This window comes from Tenebrio molitor, chromosome 2, assembly GCF_963966145.1.
Source record: "Tenebrio molitor chromosome 2, icTenMoli1.1, whole genome shotgun sequence".
Lineage (NCBI taxonomy): Eukaryota > Metazoa > Arthropoda > Insecta > Coleoptera > Tenebrionidae > Tenebrio > Tenebrio molitor.
Window position 1 is genome coordinate 11,272,195 of NC_091047.1, and position 21,983 is coordinate 11,294,177.

At 32.2% G+C, this 21,983-nt stretch overlaps 2 protein-coding genes across 4 annotated transcripts in view; one reads left to right on the forward strand and one right to left on the reverse strand.

Annotated features, from left to right (window-relative positions):
- dpr12 (defective proboscis extension response 12) overlaps positions 1–21,983 on the reverse strand; it is a 337,047-nt gene that overhangs the window by 219,782 nt on the left and 95,282 nt on the right. The window lies entirely within an intron of this gene.
- On the forward strand, positions 16,989–18,299 carry LOC138124912 (tyrosine recombinase XerC-like). The gene is made up of 3 exons (XM_069040106.1): positions 16,989–17,255; positions 17,308–17,529; positions 17,584–18,299. Exons 1-3 carry the CDS (start codon positions 17,070–17,072, stop codon positions 18,262–18,264), a joined length of 1,089 nt encoding a protein of 362 aa, XP_068896207.1. The 5' UTR covers positions 16,989–17,069; the 3' UTR covers positions 18,265–18,299.

Here is a 21,983-nt window from a genome sequence, read left to right on the forward strand (position 1 = left end):
TTTTCACGGCGGCTACGCGCAGAAGCGTAGACGCGCACGCAGTAGAGAGGATAGAAAGAGCGGCACATTGGTTATTTTGTTCTGTGGGTTATTTTATTATTCAAATAATCTTTTGGTGAAATTTTTGTGGGAAATGAATTAATTAAGAAACGATTTTAAACCAATTCATTTAATAAAATTTTCGGTTGTTCCAAAATACCTAAATATATTGGGAAAATGAAAGTAGCAAAATAAAATTTTTCTTCAACAGGTAAAAATAAGAGTTATCATAATTACAGTTAATTATTTCCGTGATTTATTAGAAAAACTCATATGAAAATAATCACAGATGATTAATTAGTTTTATTATTTGATCGACAAGACCACATTTAAGACCGAAAACTGTCAAGTCAAATTTATCAGATTTAACTAATGTATTCGAAATATCATCAAATTCATAATACATTTTTCCGTTGACCGCTTGTTAATTTCAATATTAATGAATTCTTTTGTCTAAATTATAGTGTATTAATGGACCTCATTAATATACCTACTATTTCTCATTAATCAACGATTTTTGCGATTTTGACGTTTTGATTAAATTTTGATGTATAAACAACCTCGAACATGCGTTGTTTGCACTTACCAACACTGCAGCAGGTAGTGCAGCAGGGTTTTCTATATTTTATAGCTCCATACCTGCACAATTCCAAATTCATTTTTTCAAAAACCGACATTTTTGGTTATATTTGGTCATATTTTTCAAAGGTAACTAGGTTTCCGTAGCAACCGTGATTTTTACGTGAAATTGAATGTGAATGGAGTTGACGTCTTCTGACACTCTTTGTGGAAAAGTGAATAGAAAGTGTTGAAAAATTTAAAAATGGCTTACCCTGAGGACAAAAAAAGAATGAAGGTATTTATAAAGTCTCATCTTTATGGAAAAAGATGCAATTGGTTTTGATTTGGCTTTAATTTCAAAATTTGTCACCAAAAAAAAAAGTTTGCGGTCAACGAAAAATTTTTGTAATCAACTCTTTTGTTAATGGGCGATTAATAATCTCAACTATTAAAGCCACTCACTCGCTACACTCGTTCGTGCTTTAAACAGTTTCAATTATTAATCGCCTTCATTAACAAACTAGTTTATTAAATAACTATTATCTTTAAAGAAATACGCTCTGCTTATATTTGGAGGTATTCCAACAAATAATTCTGAAATTAGGCCATTTTTCTTTGATCTAAACAAACACTCATCAAACTCAATGTATAAGACTTTATCATAAAATATATACTGGGTGCCCCAAAATTCGCGGAACAACGTAGTAGTACGTTGTTAAGTAGTCCTTAAGAGATCAGGTAAAAATGTTTAAAAAAATAAATCTTCTTTTTTGTAGAAGATATGGACATATTCGTTACACTAAATGTGGCAACATTTAAAAACATTCTATCATCCCAATAGTCTGCAAATATTTCATTTTTGTTGTATCCTTGGAAATGAAAGGAAAAAATCAAAGCCGTGTTGCCGTACGCTATTTGAGGTAAAACGAACATAAAATCACGACTTGGAAATGCTGGAAATAATGAAGAAAATAAATGCAAACCTGATCACAATCGTTCAAAATTATTAGGCCACTGGCTAGTAAAAGAGAAGTAGTCAAAATCTTTTTTATTATTTAAAATAAATGAGATCAAAGCTGTTCCTTTTGGGCCCCCATATCTTCAAATCTAAGAGGTATAGAATTTTTAAATTATTTTTCTCGTTATTTTCTAAAATGAATTGACATTGCCTCATTGAGTTGTTCCGCGAATTTTGGGGCACCCAGTATGTTTTTTCCAGAATAAGTTCTAAATAGGTATTGCATCAATTCTTTTTCCTTTTGGTATTCCTAAATTTTCAATAGATTTACCATTATATCCATTTTTAACATTAAAACTTGGAAAATCAATTAAATAATATACATTTTTAACAACTATTAAAACATCACCTGAAGGTCTTTGATAAATATGCGAAATTTCTTTAAAATCATCTGGCAAAAAATATAAATAATCTGTAATTAATTTCGGTTCTTTATCATAAGTCATGTCTTTTAAATTGACTAACCAAACATATTTCTTATAAAAAATATACATATGATGATTTGCAATTAAAAATGTATCGATTTCTTTATTAAAATCATATAAATTCACCAAAGGCTCATGAGTCGAAGACGAATTACCAACTGTATCTTTGACTCCGACTTCAGGGACGCTTTGCCAGACTTTGCTTACAGTAGGTTTAACTGTTGTTGTTGTTGTTGTTGTTGGTATTAATTCATATTTTAATCGTTCAGGTCGTCCATATAAATATTGAATTGCCCACATATCGTCTTGAGTTAATTTATCAATATCACCTTTATAATAGGCGTACATAATTGAATTATTATTTGCAGAATGTTCAATACCTAACGTGTGTCCGATTTCGTGTAATAATACTGTATAAAAATTAATCTGACCGTCAGGTGTATTGCCTGATTCACCAAAATACCAATTTTCTGATTTATCAAAATGAATTCCTAAACATTCATTATTATTTGGAAAGAAGCCATGCGCTAAAACATTACCTTTTCCGTCAAAACTGCTAGAACATATTCCTTTTTGACACTGTGAATTATGATTATGTTGAAACATCGTATTAGAAAATGAAATAAGTATGTCCGGTTTAACACTATTGTAATTAAACTTTAAATTTGAAACAGATTCCCATTGATCAAAGGCTTTTTGTGCTAATTCTTTCATCTCGTTTGTAGCTGACGAAAAATACCATTTAAGATTTGTTTTATTCCATTTTTGATAATGAACTCTATAAGCTGTTGGATTATCTTTAACGCCACATCTAGGTTTACTGATAAAAGCAAGTGATTCTTGATTTAATGTTCCATCACCTGGTAAATTATATTATTATTGGGTGAGATAATTGACAAATTAATAAATATATCCCTTCCTCGAGTTCAGCGAAGCCTCACCATGAATTGTCTTTGATGAATAAATATTTTTTAACACCACCATCAGATAATGAGATTGTGCTAAATAAACTAAGTTTAAAAAAAATAAAAACCATTGCAAAAAGGCTGGGCTTAAAAAACTATTCGCAATATAACTCAACGACTAAATTAGATCTTATAAACTTAATTCTAAAAGAAGAATTCAATGCTGGTAATTGGTTAATAAATTAAATAGACTCCATATTAAAAAATTAAAATCAATTGCTGAAAAACTAGACCTAAAGATAAAGCAAAATAGTAAAAAAACAGATCTAGTGAATCTAATTTCGAATAATGTAAACAATGAAAATTTAAATATACTTCTCAAAGAAATTGGATCGCAAAGATTAGAGGAATTATTTGAGGAATCGATGTCAAAAAACAAGTCGACGCAGAATACATCGATAAAAGAATTAAGAAAAATTGCCAAAGAAAAGAATATCAAAGGTTACTCAAAAATGAAGAAGGCAGAATTATTACAAAAAATTCGGGCTAAAAGCCCTCATGAGCGAAGCGAAATTGGTGAGCAACCTTCTGCAATGAAGCCTTTTGCATTCGAAGATAGTTATTTTACAGAGTTTTCAAAAAAAACTAAAATTAATATACTAGAAACAAAAGCTGAATACACCAAAAAATGGAAGAAACATAAAGTTTACTATAAAGTTATATTATTGAAAGAGGAAGAATCATCCGAGTCTGATCTTTCTGACATAATTATGAAAAAAATTACTGTCATTAGCGAGGGTTTAAATGAAATGATTAAAATAGTAAAAGAGAAAACAAATTTCAAAGAAGAAGATTTATTAAATATAGTAGTTAATCACAATGATCTTTGGTCCCCTATTTCCACAGGGTTATCAAGAACTTCTGAAATTGATAATTTATTAAACAAAATTCAAAGTATCTTAACTTCAAATCAAGATTTAGATATATACGGTTGTACATTTCATGCAGAAGTTGTTAATATGCCTAGAGGTGCTACTAATGCGAAAAGATTATTAAATATAGCAGAAGATTCACGAACAAAGAAAAGTATAACACAAATAAAAAATAAAGATACTTAGATTATGTTGTCCAAGAGCTGTTATTGTTGGATTAACTTATCATACAAATATTATATTTGGTAAGGAATATGATCATAATGATATAAGATATATAAGAATGGGAAGAAATTTACAAACAACTTTAGCTCAAGAGCTATGTAATCAACTTGGAGAATATAATAAAAATTATTTTACTTTAGATGATATTGCAAACATAGAAAAAGTAAAAGTTGTAGCAGCCGAATGCTTTAACTCCATAATATATTCGGGGGCTGAAAAAGATGGAAAAGTTTATTTATATAAAAATGGAAATCATTTTGATACAATCGGTAGTATGACAGCTTTCTATGGTCAATCTTATTATTGTGAAAAATGTGACAAACCATATCAAAACAAAGATAAACATAAATGCAAAACGAAGGATAAAATATGCATAATGTGTTTCAAATCTAATCACAAAGAAGACTCTGCAAAAAGAATATATTGTGAAAAATGCAATAGATAGTGTTTTAATCAAGAATGTTTACAAAATCATTCTGAAGTTTGTGAAAGGAGGTAAAAAAATGATTGAAGAAGGAAATAAAATTATTGAAGAAGTAAATAACATGCTTCCTCTCTGGGGCGATACTTATACAAAACCGAAGATGATTCAAAAATGTAATCAAATGATAAAAAAAGGTAACAAAATGATAGAAGAGAGTAGTAAAGAACATAGATGTGGATGAGAAAAATGTAGAAATTGTTATGAGGAGGTTGAAATACTTAAACATAAATGTTATACGCACGATTTTTTCTGCTTTTCTGTTTACCCTTGAAAATCGGGGTGTTTTCCTTAAAAAAGTAGCTGTGTTCACAATGGGCCTTCTTAGTAGTTTTATTTTTTGCGGCCGTATTTTATTCCAAAAATGTCTCTCTGTTTGAATTAGGACTACATACGGAGAGCGTTTAATTACTGCGTAAACCAATATTCCGAATTACTTTCCCAGTTCAGATTGTACAGTCAGAATTTCTGTCAAATATCACTGACATTATTTAGTTCAGCGTGAATCCTGAGCTTAAAGGAAGCACATAATCCTGGCTCCTTAATTAGCCTGGCGAGCTTCATCCGAAAGCTTGTGCTTTAAAGCTCTATCACAGAGTTGAGAGAACATAATTTATTACCTAAGTCCGTGTTCTGGCAGGTAGAGTTGTACTTCAAAAGTTTTGTACAATTGAACTTTACAACACTAGTCGGAACTGTTTATTTATTTATCAGGCATGATTGTGACTACGCTTTCGACGATCGCGTGATTAATAACAATTGTTGCAACGAAAGATTCGCATCTCTGCTGTTCGTTGTCATTAACTCGATTCAACAACAGATGGGGAATTGATAGTGACTTAATTAATGTTGCATCAAAGAGTGACTTATCTAAGTCAATAGTCTAATTGATATTTTATCTATTAATGCTGTTACAATTCAGGTCAGGACAGTTGCTTATGACGAAATGCCTTTTCCTTAGGAAATGGGCAAATATAAAATAAAAAATTATTTTATCCAACATCTGTTTATATGAAGTCATAATAATGCTGATTTTGAATATATGTATTATGAAGTCTATAAAACACTAGTGGGCTTATGAACCCATAACTAAACTGTTTTTATAATTAATGAGTTTAGAGAAAATTGAACAGTTTATTGAACATCAAAAAGAATAAGAACTGTTACAGAAGGAGGCGTTGGATAAAATTATGTATTGCACTTATGCCTTAACAACAAATAAGTCACTCAAGAAACATTAGCCCACTCGAGCAAGCTCTCGTGGCTAAACATCTGTTGGCTTCTCAATTAATTTGTAAATATTTATTATAAATATAATATTTTAGATAAGATATCAACCCTGTTACTCTTGTTATAATCTTGTATAGGGTATCTATAAATGATCGTCTAGTCCAACTTGCTATGAAAACTTGCCAAATTTTGAATGTGCCGCTTTATAATATGTATGTAGAATAAATTCGGTAAATTCTGAATGTCACACTTTCAGGTTAGGTTGTTGGCGTCAATTGTTTTGCTTTTTAAAAGTGTAAATTGACAGTTGTAATTAAAGCATGTTGACAGCTAACCTAAAATTTATAAATAAATAATTTTTCTGGTTTGTTTTCTGTCTTTCCAATGTTTTACATTAAAAATAGAATAACCAACGATTCCTCTTCTCGAAGCAAATATTTCAGAGCACCCTTTGCTGAAAACAAACATGTTCAATCAGTGCCGATTAAAGATAAACAAATGTCATTCATGTCAAACGGCGGGAAATTTAAACTTGACACTGTTCCAAATGGTTTACTTTTTCAACGCCTACTACTCAGCTCAGGTTTTCATTTGAACGCATGATACTTTTTAAATTAGCATTTAAACCGAAATAAAAATATATTGCATTTCTTACCTTTTCAAAAAGAATTTGAAAATAGATATTATAATTTCGCAAGAGTATAAGAATAACATCAAAGACTTTTACAATTTATCGTCGACTTTTCACGCTTGCTTTTTATTTATTTTTCTTTTTAAAGTAAACAGAAAAATCTACTCCCGAAGGGGATTCTACAATTGAGATTTATATCCGACCTAGAAAGAAGAAGTTTAAAAAACAAGTTAAATAGTCAAATATTTTAATAAAATCCCGCAACTTCCTTTTTTCTGTATTCAGAATAATTATCAAAAATCTAGGTCCTGTCTTGCAAAAACACCTTCAAATAAGAAAAAATCTTGCGACCAACTGAACAAATGCGTATATAAAAATGGCAATGACTTATGACACGTGAGGTTAATGGAAAATACGTATTTACGCAACTTGAAATTTGTTTAAAATATTTTGTATATTTATTTGAATATCATTTGTTTTCATGTGTAGCAAACGATTTCTGAAATTAATGAGTGGAAGTGAAACTGGGAAAATATTGCAAATAAGGGACAATCTTACCTCAACAGATGCAAAATCATTGTAAAAACCCATCCACACGTGACTGACCCTTATAATTACGTTTCACTGTTATTATTCAATTATTCATGAACGCGATCATTCCCCCTATTTCGCTAATTAATGAAATTTGTGTAGTTAGACGAATTAGCAACATTTTTAACAATTGACTGAACCTCCGTCGGCACTTTGCCCTTTCCTGGCAGTCGCATTTTGGAAACGGCACTGTTATTTTACATAAAAAATTATGTTATCCCATATTGTCTGAATTTATGGCAGTCTGTGCGCAATGCGAGCAATAATAATAATAATTTATTGTGGGGTTCGAAAATGGAAATAACCTGAAAATAGCAAACAAGAAAACAAAAATATCCCATTTGAATAACGGTCGTCTTTAAATCTTTCCAATTCCGTATTGCTGGATATTGATCGGGTAAATGCGATGTGTTAGGAGGTTGGGGAAGAGAGAATCGGGCAAGAGACACCCGAGGCCCGACAAATAAATCCCAAATTTACAGTGAACACACATTAAAAAGGATTGGGGATAGAGAAACAAAGAAAGTTATAAAGTACCTGCAATGGAGACGGGAAAAGCGGATTTTTACTCAGATCGGAATTAGATTATGGAGTGATAATGAAATAAAACGATAAATAAAGTTAGGACGAAGGTGGTTATTTGCCAAAGGAAAATAAACCTACCGATATGAGGGGATGTGGGTCAGGCTAATCAATACAGGAATTTAATTAGTTCAGATCAAATTATAACTGACACCGCCAGCTATGATGGTCAATATTAGTAATGTAAAGTTTTAGTGACTTGACTCCTGCCGGTCAACGAGCCGGAATAATTGAAATTATTCGTGTGTGCTGAAAAAAAAAGTTTTTGTATTTTTTCAGTGTTCGTTTCGTTAGCTCCGACGACCAACTTTAAATCCCGTACAGAGTTTTTCAATATAGGACAGGGTGTTTTTAGTATCAAATAGATTTATAAGGGATTTTCAGTAGATCTATGGTGTCATCCCTGAACATAAGGGATTTAGTGGGATGGTAAGCTTACTTTATTGATTTCATGTACGGACTTGTTATCTCTTCGACAATCGAGCGGAGATCTGCCAATCTGGCGAGGTCATCACATCTGGACGCTTGATTGAACACAAAACATGTAAAAGTCGAACCGGAGGTAAATAGAAAACCGAGCCTCAAACTAATTCCGTAATAACAGTTGACAGAATTAGACTTCTTATCGGTCATCGAGAAATATTTGGGAGTGAGAAAACCGCCACCACCTATAATTTGAGGTCACGACTACATAAATTAACATGCTAACAGGTCATGAACTGCGCAACCCTATAGTTTTAGTTCGACTCCCTCCCTTTCCACGCTTTTCGCAAACACATATTGTTTAACTAATTTTTGTTAGCAATGTCTTCGGTTTGACGTTATGTGGATCAAAGTTCGAACCCATTTGAGCAATTCCTCGACTGAAGTAGGTAGGAATTTCTCTCCAGGGAAACAAAATGAAACTTTACACATTTCAGCGACTTCTTTATGTGTAAGTAGATTTTTCAGGTTTTCAAGAACAGGAATATATTTATACATGCCGGTGCAGCTGTTGGTGCAATATGTGTAGTTTTTTAAACATAAGTATACTGAGCAAATAGAGGACTAAAAGACGTTAATCTTTTGTAAAGTTCGTGCACGAATAACTCCAAGAATAATTTCTGTGCTACTGGCAGACATTCAATATACTTGTGTTCTTTATTCGGATATAAATAATGCAACACGGTTTGCAATTCTTCGCATATATTTTGCACTGTTCCATTCACACTTGGAGTCGGTGTATGCACACGCTTTGCATTTTAATTCCGGATAATTGCAACTATTCGACATATGGATCAGTGCTGGATGGGAATGTTAGTCAATCAAAATTTACCCTTTAGTAGCAAATTGTTGTAAAGCTAACTTTCCATATTTGTATATGTTGATGGATTAAATACCAATTTACATATTTCGGATTACATCATCAACAATAATATCCATAGAGCAAATTCCTCAGAATCCCACGTTAATCTCAAAACTAATAATCTTTTCAACATTTACTTAAGCGGGGATTTAACTTATAGAGAAAAGTCAACATAATCACAACGTCGATTTTGTTTTTAATTACAGTGAAACCTCCGTTAGCGGACACCTCTAGTCAGCGAACACCTTCTGACAACGGACATTTTTGTAGAAACGTAACTATGTACATATTAACTTTGCCCATCTCCCATTAACGGACACGTCCTCAGACCAGACAACCAAGGATTCCCATTGATGTCCGTTGTTGAGAGGTTTCACTGTATTATGAAATAAATAAGACTACTAATTAAAACATTTCTTTTTTCAGACAATGGGACAAGTTATTCGAATATGTCGATATCGAGAATTAATTCATTTGGAAGAAATTGAGTCGGTGGGCTGATCAGGTGTGTTCATGTGTTATCTTGTTGACACAGCAAGAAAATTTGTAGTCCGTTGAAATTGCAAAAAAATTTCATCAGTGAGGGATCAAATTGTGAGAAATGAAAACTTGAAATGTGGCTAGCTGTCACTTCTCGTAAAAGTAATATGACGGTGAAAAATAATTTGTAAATTATTAAATTCTCCAGATGTCTCCGGATCTGTTATGTAATTTGTAAAATTTCATAAAAATTGCTCGTTTTTCATCTTATTTCGCATTCACTCGAGAAATTGAGAAATAATAGAAACAACCAAAAATGTTTCATTAACTGCCGTTATTCATTTTTAAAATTGGTTTTTAAACAATAGTTTGGACTAATATTCGTAAAAAGAAATTAATTTCCTGGTGAAAAATAAATTCTACGACAACTCCAGTTGTCAATTATTGTTCATTAAATCATTACTGATTAAAGTTGGAGTTTATGTGATTTGCAATTTTGACATCTTAATTATCTGTTTTATACACACAAAACGACTGATGATGTAAAAATGTTGCGTTCTTGTCTGAAATCTGAAATTTTCACAATAGAAATGTTTATGCCTCAGGTGATACAAATAAAATTCATCATACCTTATCACAACGTTGTATCAGAGAAAATATAGGAAATGTGCTACGTAACTGCTAGTTATTTTGTTTCCTCTATGCTTACCGCAAACAAATTTTATAAATGACCTTTTCATGTAAATTAACTGTGTTAAATACAAGATTTTTATATTTTTATGTGAGACTTCATAAAATTTATTTTTATTTGTAAAAATTGATTTTAGTTGCACATTGTTTCATAATATGTATGTTTAATAATAATTAATAACATGTTGATGGCACAAATATTAAATGTTAAATGCACCAGTTAGAAAACATAAAATGTAGTAAACTACCAACTGTGGGAATATTTTTCGTCTACACGTCGTGCCGCAAATGTCCTCGCACGTAATAGTAACCATTACACACTCATTGGGTAATACAATAATGAATATTATCTAATATAATGACATATCTAAAACCTAACTTTATTACATACATTTGAATGTCGTAATGACTATTATTAATCATATTTTATTAATCGATTAGCAGTTTTGATCAAAAATTTCAGCTTCATTTTAACTTTCTTTGTACTTTTGTAAAAATTATTCTCATCAACTGGACGCCTAGCTTAACTTAAGTTCAATTTTTTCCCTTTTTTCTCATGCTCGTCATATTGTAATCAGTTCCTGTTGACAACTTTCATTAAAGTAAGTACATATCTTGTTCGTATTTACTGGTCCTCTATCCTGCTTAATAATAAATTCCATATTTGTCCTGAGCGTAGGAAATAGTAATTTATTATACAAGTTTTATAAGACACAATTTTTTCGCCCGCGTTTTTTAGAGCACGATGAGCGCAGCGAGGAGTGCTATAAAGTAAACAAGTGTGACAAAATAGCTTATAAAACGAGTGTAATGCAATATTTTTTTAAATTTGCTCCTATTTTAAATTTTAAATTGAAAAAAGTTCAAAACATAATGCTATGAAAATTATATTCGGCAAATATAAATGGTTGGTAACACTGGTAACTAGACGAACAATTCAAGTTTTGAGTGTTTAAGGTGCAAAATAGAAAAAAAAAAGTTAAACAACAAATATGACATAATAAAAAATATATAGTTAAATGTCAAATATGCACTGATAAAAAGATGTTCTGTGTCAGCCGGTATTAAAATTCCATAAATTAACTAAGGTAATAAATGTTAAATAGGGTCCTCGGGGGTCAATAACATAATTAGCTCGTTGTGTGTTAATGACCACACATAATAAGATTACTAAAAACTACCGTTGCAATTTCATTACGTAGGTACACATTGCTGCAGGTCAAATGAAATCGTATTAGTGTTTACAGGTTTTGCGCTTTAACTCAGTTTGAAGATTAAGCTATTATTAACATAACACTGTTCTAAGTCTAGTCATAAGCAGCTAAAAATGCATCTATCATTAATATACATTAAAGAGACTTATATGCTACGTTGAGCATTAACATTAATCAACGTTGAAACATCGACGCAGTCTGCGCAACGACAAAGAGAATTCTAAAGTTTCCATAGTTTTAAGACATGCCATAATTAACTTAATAGAGTTTCCTCGGTACAAGACTTGGAGCTTTCTTACAAAAAATATCTCATCAACTGCTTGCTGTAATTACCAGTAAGTTTCTTCTCAGTGCAACATTAAAAATTTTCATTGCACGATGCAACACAGAAATAAAACAACGATTCCGTTTCTCTAAGAACACTACACGACCGATGAAAGGCCACAAAATGGAAACACATTTGGCGAAGATAACGCAGGAAGGACGGCATCGAACCGCAGGATCTGTCTAGGATGGAGAACTGAGACAAACTTTGGTAATGATAAGGTGTTTTGGTATGTTGCTTTTTCATACTTCAAACTGACGTTGAAATGAATAAAAGAGACGAAGTCAGCAGAATAATTTTGAACATCTAGAAACTAATTATTATTATTACATAATTTTGCATTCCTATATGTCAGTTTAAAATAGCATTCTTTATGGTCAATTAGAAGAGCCAGAGAATATTTAGATGAAGATTTCTTTTAGACTGGAACTTGTTAAATTGAAAAGGTATAACCATCCCAAGAAGATTTTATTTAACTAGATATAACTAATAACAAAAGGAAACTAAAGAGGCAGGAAAATACGAGAACTACTAAAACCAGTCTCACAAAATTTTTATTGGTTTTGTTTTCTACCAGTTTGTGCACTACAATGTTTTATTTTAGTTATTTATGCTTGAAATAGCTGTAATAGATATACTATAATATATTTTTATGTCGACACTTTACATTCCAACAAAACCCCTCTAACATTATTAATTCAAATATATGTAGAGGGTACATAATTATAGATTCAGATATTCTAATTGTTGAAAACATCATATCTCTAGCATTGAACAGTTGCGTTTCTTCAAGGTAAACACTATCAACATCTGGTAGTGGAGAATTAGGGAACAGAATATATGGTGAAATTTAAATCTCCGTGAAGTGACAATGAACCTTCTGGGAATTTTGGGGTAGAAGAGTAAACAACACTCCAGAGCTTGCGTGTTGTACAATTTATATAGAAAACCGAAAGAACCGTTTGTATTTGCTCAAACCACAAAACAACTCCTCCTGCACAGTTTTGTATGTGTACATACAATTATTTTCACACAAAAAAAAAAATTCTGCCACTGTAAAAAATTGTAAGTTAAATACTCGTAGTGTATTAAAATCAATTGAACTATTGTCTGAATTTTGACTGTAAAAACGTTAAATTTTAATTTCATCGCACAGTCGTAAAAAATAAAGCTTCCCATTTATTAAAAAAAACTGATAATAAAATGGATGTTATTATAAAAAGTACATTTTGTTGCATGTTATCAAAATACTCTTTCTTCTCTTTCTCCTTAAATCGATATATGTATGTACTTGCTTTTGTTTAAATGTACTTAGCCCTCACTTTAATGCAAATATCTTATTACCAAACTCTTTGATGTTTTAATAAAATATGAGGGTCTTACTTTTTTTCTAAATTCAAATAAATGTAGTGTTTTTAAATACATTTTGAAAAAGTCACAGAAAAACTCCCAGGCGAATGGATCTATTGCCTGTATAATGTGAGCTATGAAAGTATGAAACATAGGAAATATTTTCTTTCCTGTTTTCGGATAAATCAACAATTCTGGACTTTTTAAAATTGATTATTTTAGTTAGACAGCATCAGAATTGCTTTATTAATATTGAAATAACAATATGAAAGAGCAAGCCTATGAACAAAAAGGAAAATATCAAGGAAAGGCAGAACAGGAAGACAAGAAGAGGAGGAAGAGGAAGTATTTGAAGTAAGCAAGAAAACAGCAAGATCACCTGATATAGAGAAGAAAAGAAAAAATACTAGAAAAGCTGGAGGAAATGAAAGTGGAAATAAAAGAGATGTGAAAAGAGAACTAAGAAGTTAAGAGAGAAATTACTAAGGGAAGAATTTAAGAATAAAGAAAAGAAATGGGAGGAAGAGAAAAACAGCATGTCTGAGAGAGTGGCACGGCTGGAAAGGAAAATGGAAAATGAAGAAAAGAGAAGAAGAAAAAATAACATAGTGATAAAAGGATGGAGAGGTGAGGGCCAGAGCAAGAACAGATCAAAGAGGAAAATTTTATAAAAGAAAACATAGAAGAAACTAAAGTCAAGGATTACTGAACAAGGATGAACTACTAAGTGGAAATGGAAGAGTGGAGTGGGAAAGGAAAACTGATGAAACAAAAAAGAAAACTGAGAAAAAAGGAGGAAACAGAGAAGATATTCATAAACAATACCCTTATAAAACAAGAACGAGAGATATGGAAGAAAATAAGAATTATCGCGAAAGAAGAGAAAGGGGAAGGGAAGTAAAAGTGGGATATAGGAAAATTACAATAGAGGGGGTACAGTGGAGATGGAATGGAAAAAGGGGGAGACTAGAGATTTTTCAGTAGAAGGAGGAATAGGGGAATGGATAAAACTGCGACAACCGAAAGGGACAAAGAAAAAGATAGATAGACAAAGAAAATGGGATCCGGAAGAGAAACACAAGAGAGAAGATATGAAGGGGACAGCATAAGCAACAACAAAAATAACGAAAACGGCAAAAGTGAGGGATTATATTGAAACGTGGCAGATTTAAGAAAAAAATAGTGAGACAATTTGAAATACTGGGTCTGGTAGAAACATGGGTAGAGGAACGGAGCTGGGGAAAAATAGAAAAGTTGTAAAGAGTACAAATGAGAATGTCATGGGGCAAAACGAGGAAAGAAGAAAGGAAGTGCTGCGGGGGGATTAATGACAGGGGTAAAATTGGGGATTAAAAGAGGGACAAGAGAAAAAGGAGAAGAAGAAGGATGTATGGAATGAAACAAACATATAGGCAATAAATGGTGGACAAATGACAATATACAGCAAAGAGATGAAGACAACAAGAAGAGCTGTCGAAGATACAATAAAAGAAAACAGAGAAGAATGTATTCTCATGAGAGGGAACTTCAACGGGAGAGTAGGAGAAAGAGGAGCAAGAAAAAAATGGATGAAAGAGATATAGAAGAGGAGGGAAAGAACAGAGAAGGAAAGGGGTGGGGGATATGAATAGCATTGTTTTAAATTATTTTTTTGGGAACTGTTATTTTATGTATAAAGAAAAATGTAATCAGAAATCCGAAAGCCCGTAGGGCAAAATAAAACATATTATTATAGCAATATGACTAATATGAGTGTCACTTTTTAAAGATTACAATTATTCTTCTTTACTTTTGTATAAAGTTTATTGATTCAGTAATTTTTCTTTGACACTGTTTTCACCTTTAAATCTTGATGTATCAGGATCTACCGGTTCAAACGTCATGATAGGTCCATTTACGAGTACATATAGTGTCAAAAGTGTGAAAATATAACTTTTGTTAGCATTTGCTAATATTTTAGTACTTTGGCAACATATGTATTTGACATTTTTCAGTTGAATTTGTGCGTAAAATATTTCTTGATAAAACAAGCAAATCAGATAATAAAATTCAGTGGAACAATGTGTAGTAGTCTTATTCTCTCCAAAATATCACATCTACTGCAAAATTGGCTGAAATTTTTAAACCGTTAAAACTTCAACGTGCACAAATGGCATTGTTCGTATAGAAAAGTGGAACACAAACGAATATCGCCCTAGTTGGCGCGTATTACATCGGGGAATTGAAATGATGACAATTTTTAAACCGGAGATGCAGCAATAAAAGCATTGCAGCCACACGAACAGGGAGAGAGTAAAAAATGATATCAGCGATGGCCATTTTCACTACGTCATCGCTTAAACGCATTACACGATCCGCGCCATGACACAAGATAATTGCCACTAAACCGTCTACTCCGATAAGAATAAAATCATTAGAATTTAGTGGCACTCACGGTATTGGCGTCGATAAGCTGTTGAGTAAAACCGAAGTGCACTGGCTTACCTGGAACAGAAAATACACTGATTAGTCGGTTGCAAATGTTGAATATGGAAGCATTTTAGTGGTATTGTAGGCTTATCGATTGCATGGGACTACCGCACCATTAATAGTTGAACACTATAATAATTTAGAAGTTTGTTAATCCAAATCTATCACAGTTTTCGTAAGTTGTTAGCGGCTTGTAACAGGGGGTTGCGTCTAGGGATTTGGACCCCTACCAGGTTAATTATCGGCCATCGACTTGGGACGAAACTTGTCAAAATTATAAACTAGCACAGCTAGAAAACAACTCAATAACAATTAGGCATCTCGTGCAAAATGATTAAATATTTTACAAGTGCATAGAGTGGGGTGTCAATCAATCATTTATACCATGAGTTGCATAGTCCCAAAATGTCAACTTCTCACTTTGCACCTGAAATACGTTAAAACTTTGCAACATGAGCAGAACAAACGGTTTAACTGAGCTTGATATTTCCGGAATTATTCCCCTTCACTTCCTTTCCTATTATTTTGTGCAATTTTTCATCGAATCACGCTCTCTTTTTTCGCTAAAATCTACACTCGTTTTGCTCTGCCTTTAATCAAAGGCTTAATTAAAGATTTTTAGATTAAATCCTACAAAGGTATCGTTAGAAAGTATGAGTTGAAAATGAGTCGTCAAGTCTTTGTCAACTAATTTATTCGGATGTAGATGTTCACATTTTTTACGCAATTTAAATTGGACACAAAAAGCATGGACGAATAAAACATGTTGCGTAGGCGTATAATAAATGTTGTTTACTAGAAAAAATGTTTGACAGAAAAAACAAAGTTGTAAAAAAAGGGGGTGACGTTGACCTTAGTACGTGGCTCGAGTTTTTTACCTAATCAATATAAAATAAATAAAGAATTTCTGAAGAATAATCGTGTAGGAAACACAAATGTGATGGAAAAAAGCTGTTGAATATTTAAAACATAAAAATACACCGGCGGGTATTTACAGCGGTACGTAAGTTTGCAGTTAAATTATAAATTAATTGGTTAGCTACTTCGCAGGATAAGTTAATTCTCGGTTTCGTTCATTCTGTTTGAACTAATTCATTTGAGTCTTACAAAAGTGAAAGAAAAAATGCTCCTAGTTTTGTTTTGAGTTGTTTCAAGACAGCGATAAAATTGAAATAATAGTTATTTATGTATCAAGGGCATTATGAAGATGTTTATGTTCGAGGGCAACCAGTTTAAATGGTCGAGGGCCGCCAGGCCCGAGAGTTTTTAAGGTGTCTATTTAAAAAATGTATAAATTGTGAACTTGATTTTGCTAAATTTCCTAGTTTGCGATGACTTGTTTGAACGGGCCTAATAAGCGGGCATTATGATTTATACGCCCTAGGGCATTATAGCCTACTTAATATATCTCGTTGTCAAGGTATAAAAAACAAATAATGATTCAGTGAAACATAAACGAATTTAATAGTTATTTGAATTTGATTTTGCTAAATTTCCTAGTTTGCGGTGCCTTGTATCTATGACGATTTGTTTGTTTTATTGTTTGTGAAATAAAACAGTGACAGTTGCATTGAGAATGGACGAAATAATTCCGAAAACTATACTAGAACGAGCCGATAAAGCTAATGAGAACTTGTTGCCCAGAAAATCTCGTCTGCAGTATGATAAGGAATATCATAACTTTGAGAAATGGATGCTAAAAAATGACTTAAAAATTACAAAAGTTAGTGAAACAGTCCTAATGGGCTATTTTCAAGAATTGGTATGTATTTTGTACATTTTTAATAATTTCTGACAGTCTGTATCCTTTATAGTCGGAGTCATTCAGCCTAAATTCACTCTGGTCGAAATATTCAATGCTAAGATCGACATTGTTAGTCTACAAGAAAATAGATATAAAAAATTGTAGTAGATTAGAAACCTTCTTGAAGCAACATTCCAAGGGGTATATACCAAAAAAATCTAAAATTTTGACACGAGAGGATATACTAAAATTTATGAAAGAGGCTCCAGACGACATGTTTCTTCTAGAAAAGGTGTTAAGGTAGTGGATTGTGGCATTAACTAAAACATATTTCTGTTAAACACAGGTTGTTCTGGTGATGGGGATTTTTGGTGGCTTAAGAAGGGACGAACTCGTTAAATTAAATGTAGATGATGTAGATGACAGAGGTGCGGTTGTGGTGGTAAAAATTCGAGATACAAAAACTGGGGGCCCAAAGAGTTTTACGATTATAGAAGAAGAAGAGATGAACGCTTTAAGTTTCTTGCGAAAATATACCTCATTGCGGCCGAAGATAACAAAAGAACGACGCTATTTCTTGGGATATCGTAATGGCAGATGCATTTCCCAAGTGGTTGGCAAAAATACTTTTGGAAGTGTACCGTCAAAAATTGCAAAATATCTAGGTTATGTCGATGCTAAAGCGTTCACAGGCCACTGTCTGCGTAGAACATCGGCAACTCTTCTTGTAGATGCAGGTGGGGATATGTTGACCTTAAAGAGGCATGGACAGTGGAAAAGCGATACGGTCGCATCAGGTTACATTGAAGAAAGTATGGCTTCGAAGAATAAAATAAGCCGTTTAATTGGTACTGGCAACGGTGAAGCTGGAACCTCCCGTGAAACTGAAACGTCCGGCGAAAATAAAATTTTATGTAAAACTGATGCCTCCAACCTGAATGTTTCTTCATTTAAACATAGTGTAGATTTAGGAAATTGTTCAATTAGTGGATCTTCATTTACAAATTGTACTTTTAACTTTAAATAAAATTGTAAACAATAAAATGGTTACATTTTTTGAATTGTATATACCGGGTGTAGAATTGGTTTACGAGACATAGGATTTTACATGTAAAAATAAGGAGATCCAATTATTGGCTCCCCTAATAATTTTATGGCAAAATGGTTAAAATGAAAGTTAGAGAGAATTAAAAGTACTGTCTAATTCCACCCTTTGTTTTTTTCTAACATCTTGTGGTACTGAAAGAAAAGCAAGAAAGGAGTTAAGACAAAAATACTAAAAAGCAGTACTAGCAATGAAATTTGACTTCTAAAATTATTTGTCACTATTATTTAATTTTCTTTTGATCTGCCCTTCAAATGAACTCGTACAGGACTACAGGACGAATGAAAAGGTATCTTCCATTAAATGTTCAAACTTCTCTCCAATTCTTCGAATTGTTTCTATGGCTGAAATTGGTCGGTCTGGGAAATCTGAAGCAAAAATTGCTTGGAAGTTTCTTAAAGAAGATCCTCCATAATACCATTTAAAGAAAGAAATAAAATTTCATGCCTAGTAGTACTTTTTAGTATTTTTCTGTTAACTTTTTTCTTGCCTTTCTTTCAGTACCACAAGATGTTACAATAAAACTAAAATTGAAATTAGACAGTAATTTTAATTCCCTCTAACTTTCATTTTAACTATTTTGCCATAAAATTGTTAGGGGAGCCAATAATTGAAACTCTTTATTTTTACATGTAAAATCCTATGTCTCGTTAATCAATTCTACACCCGGTATAATTGCGAATGAGGGCATAATAAGCAGGCATTAAGATTTATACGCCCTAAGGCATTATAGCCTACTTAATATATCTCGTTGTCAAGGTATTAAAAACAAATAATGATTCAATGAAATATAAAATGGATTTTAAACTCTATCCACTGATAAATTGCTTGACATAAATGTTACTGAAAGTGTTCACTCTACGCTATAAGAAATAGATCCGGCGCGAAATTTAAAAAAATGAAAGAACAGGTTTACACGTGATGTTTTATTATTATTCTGCATGTTTGCACTTAGGAAAGACGAAAGAAAACTTCAGTATAGCAGGGGTAATATATTAGGTTTTATTAATACAGGGTATTTCAAGAGTGATAATGTGCCACATGGATTTAAAAATGCAACGCACAATACATTTTCGAATTTCCGAAAAAAGCTGGCTACTGAAATGAAAATATCCAGCTTTTTTCAGAAATGGCTAAAACAAACAAGAGATTATTTAATATTTAATGCATGAACAAAAATTACCTCTGTATCATTTTCGATGTTTGTAATGTCACTTAAAGTGTTCATTATGCGAGATTCTTGAGGCACGCACTCACTTCACAAATTCAAAGAAATCAACAAAAATCGCAACGGAGGAGATCAAAACAGCAACACGATCAAAACTAATAACTTTTAAAACTAGAGGAACGCAAAATAAAGCTCTAAAGATGAAAAATCGCAAATCTAAATGCTTAAATCACTTGACAGCACTGACAATTTCAAATTTGAAATGTCATATAATTTATTTTTGGCGTGGGTTTTATAACAACCAATGAGAATCAGTGGCGCGAATGCTTCAAGATATTACCAACACAATCTATGATACTTTCTTAATATTTTAATGTTATGGTTTGGGGATTTTGTTATCTAAGGATATTTAAAAAAATGCATTCTATCAGTGGACGTAGTCTAGCAGAGATTATAAAGAATCCACTCAATACAACCCCTTGAAGAAAAACATTGCCACCGAATAATTCTTTCAGATTATAATAAAAACACACTTAGTGTACATTAATTGGAAGACACACAGTAACATACTGTTGTAATTTGCTATGCGTAAATAATAAATTCAAAAGTAATGTTAAAAAAAATAGAAGAAATTAAATTTTTAGCAAAAAACTTTTTAATAAGATTCCATAAGTCATTGTTATCATAATATCTTTTCCTAGGGTGGATCTGATTTAGTCGGTGCATTTTGCGTAAAAGATTTTGAATTATATGTCCGGAATTAATTGTAGGAAAAAACTTTTATCTACGCCTGTAGAAGTAATGGCGTTATTAGTGATATTTATAAAGTTTTTAAGTGAGCTATTACTCGCTTTTGTTTTCGATTCAGGTGAAAAAAATTTCTACGTGGGTAGCAAATGTTCCAATTATGTTGAAAGAAAATATGTACCTAAATTGCATGTTTTTTCCGTTTTTAATGGAAATTTTAATATTCATTTCATTTTCTTCTCTTATATCTGACGGTGTGCAATCTAGATCCATATCCGACGTTTTAAACACAATTTCAATCCCACGGACTAAACAAGAACACGACAAACATGACAAATTGCTATTAAATATAATATCGGTGTTCATTTAAATTTCTGCTCAAAGTTGGCGTTGAAGAGTCGGTTGTGAACGCACCACTTTTCTGTCTGCAAAGTACTCGTAAAAACACAAACAACGCAAAAAGCGAGGTTAGATTAAATAGCTGATCCGTGATGTGTAATCCGTGGTGCATTCACAATCGAATCTTCAACGCCAACTTTGAGGATAAATTTATATGAACACCCGATATTATGCAATGAAAAATAATTCAAACAATGCAATTCAATCCAGTTAAATCTAAAGACTCAAAACACACATTTTTCAAAAACTTTTCTGAGTTCACGAAAGAATTACAGGTACTGAGTTATTAAATGAATTCAAAAAATTACACTGGAAATTCCACTTTGTCATGACATAGCAGAAACGTCAAAGTCAAGAAATTAGAAAATCCAAGTTTCTTAGACGTCATGAATCGATTTGGAGATATCACAGAATGAAAAATTGACGAAAATAGCATTAGAAGTGTGCCCAAAAACACGGAGAAGAGCAAGAACAGTGTCTGAAGACAGTTTGTCATTTTGCACTGAAAAAAGTACACATTTAATCGAGAGCCTCCAGTATCGGATATTTGTTTCAAATATTTTGTATTTTTATTCGAGAAATATTCTCTCTAAATACCACTTGTGCTTAAAAATTAACCGGATAATTTTCGTTCAAGCTTGTTGTCTAATTCCATTCGTTCTTCGAACTCTTGGAATTATTAACAACAAGGTTTCCTGAAAATTAATACTCGTGGTATTACCCTCGAAAATTCATATTTACCAATTAATTCAACAATTAGGTGGAAATTTCTGTTCAGTTTGGTACTTCCAAATTTATTCGTTACATTTATAACGTTATGATTACCTCCACTTTTGCCTGTCAATTACCTGCCGGCATTCAGATGTTATGAATAATATCGATTAAACGTCATGTGGTGAAAATAAAACTTTTCTCAATTAAGCACCAAATAATGTAAACAATGTACACCTCGCTCGGCTAAAGAATGACTTACATTTCAAAAAAATCTAATTAAAATCTCACTGGAGGAAAAATGTATAAAGACGGCATTAAAAGAAACAGAAAGAATTTTGGAGGGATATCGCATTTTAAGCTTTTTTAAAAAATATCTCTCAATATCACCGAATTCCACCTCCTGGAAAAGGGATAAAAAGCAACTAACAATTTTTAATTCACCAGCACCGCATTGTTGCCTTTTATGTTTAATTAATGCAGACGTGTTTTTTTCAGATGATGTTTTAGTCGCTGCCTCCGAAGCAAGAAACAAAAGCTAAATAGATTAATTATTCTTCAAGCGTGACCGTTTCGTATATTGTCCCTTGAACGTTTTGTCATTTCCTGACGTTTC

Coding starts and splice junctions, on each gene's coding strand:
- LOC138124912 (XM_069040106.1), top strand. CDS start 17,070: ATGGACGAAATAATTCCGAAAACTATACTAGAACGAGCCGATAAAGCT. Junction 17,256..17,307: donor TGGGCTATTTTCAAGAATTG/GTATGTATTTTG, acceptor TATCCTTTATAG/TCGGAGTCATTCAGCCTAAA. Junction 17,530..17,583: donor ACATGTTTCTTCTAGAAAAG/GTGTTAAGGTAG, acceptor TGTTAAACACAG/GTTGTTCTGGTGATGGGGAT.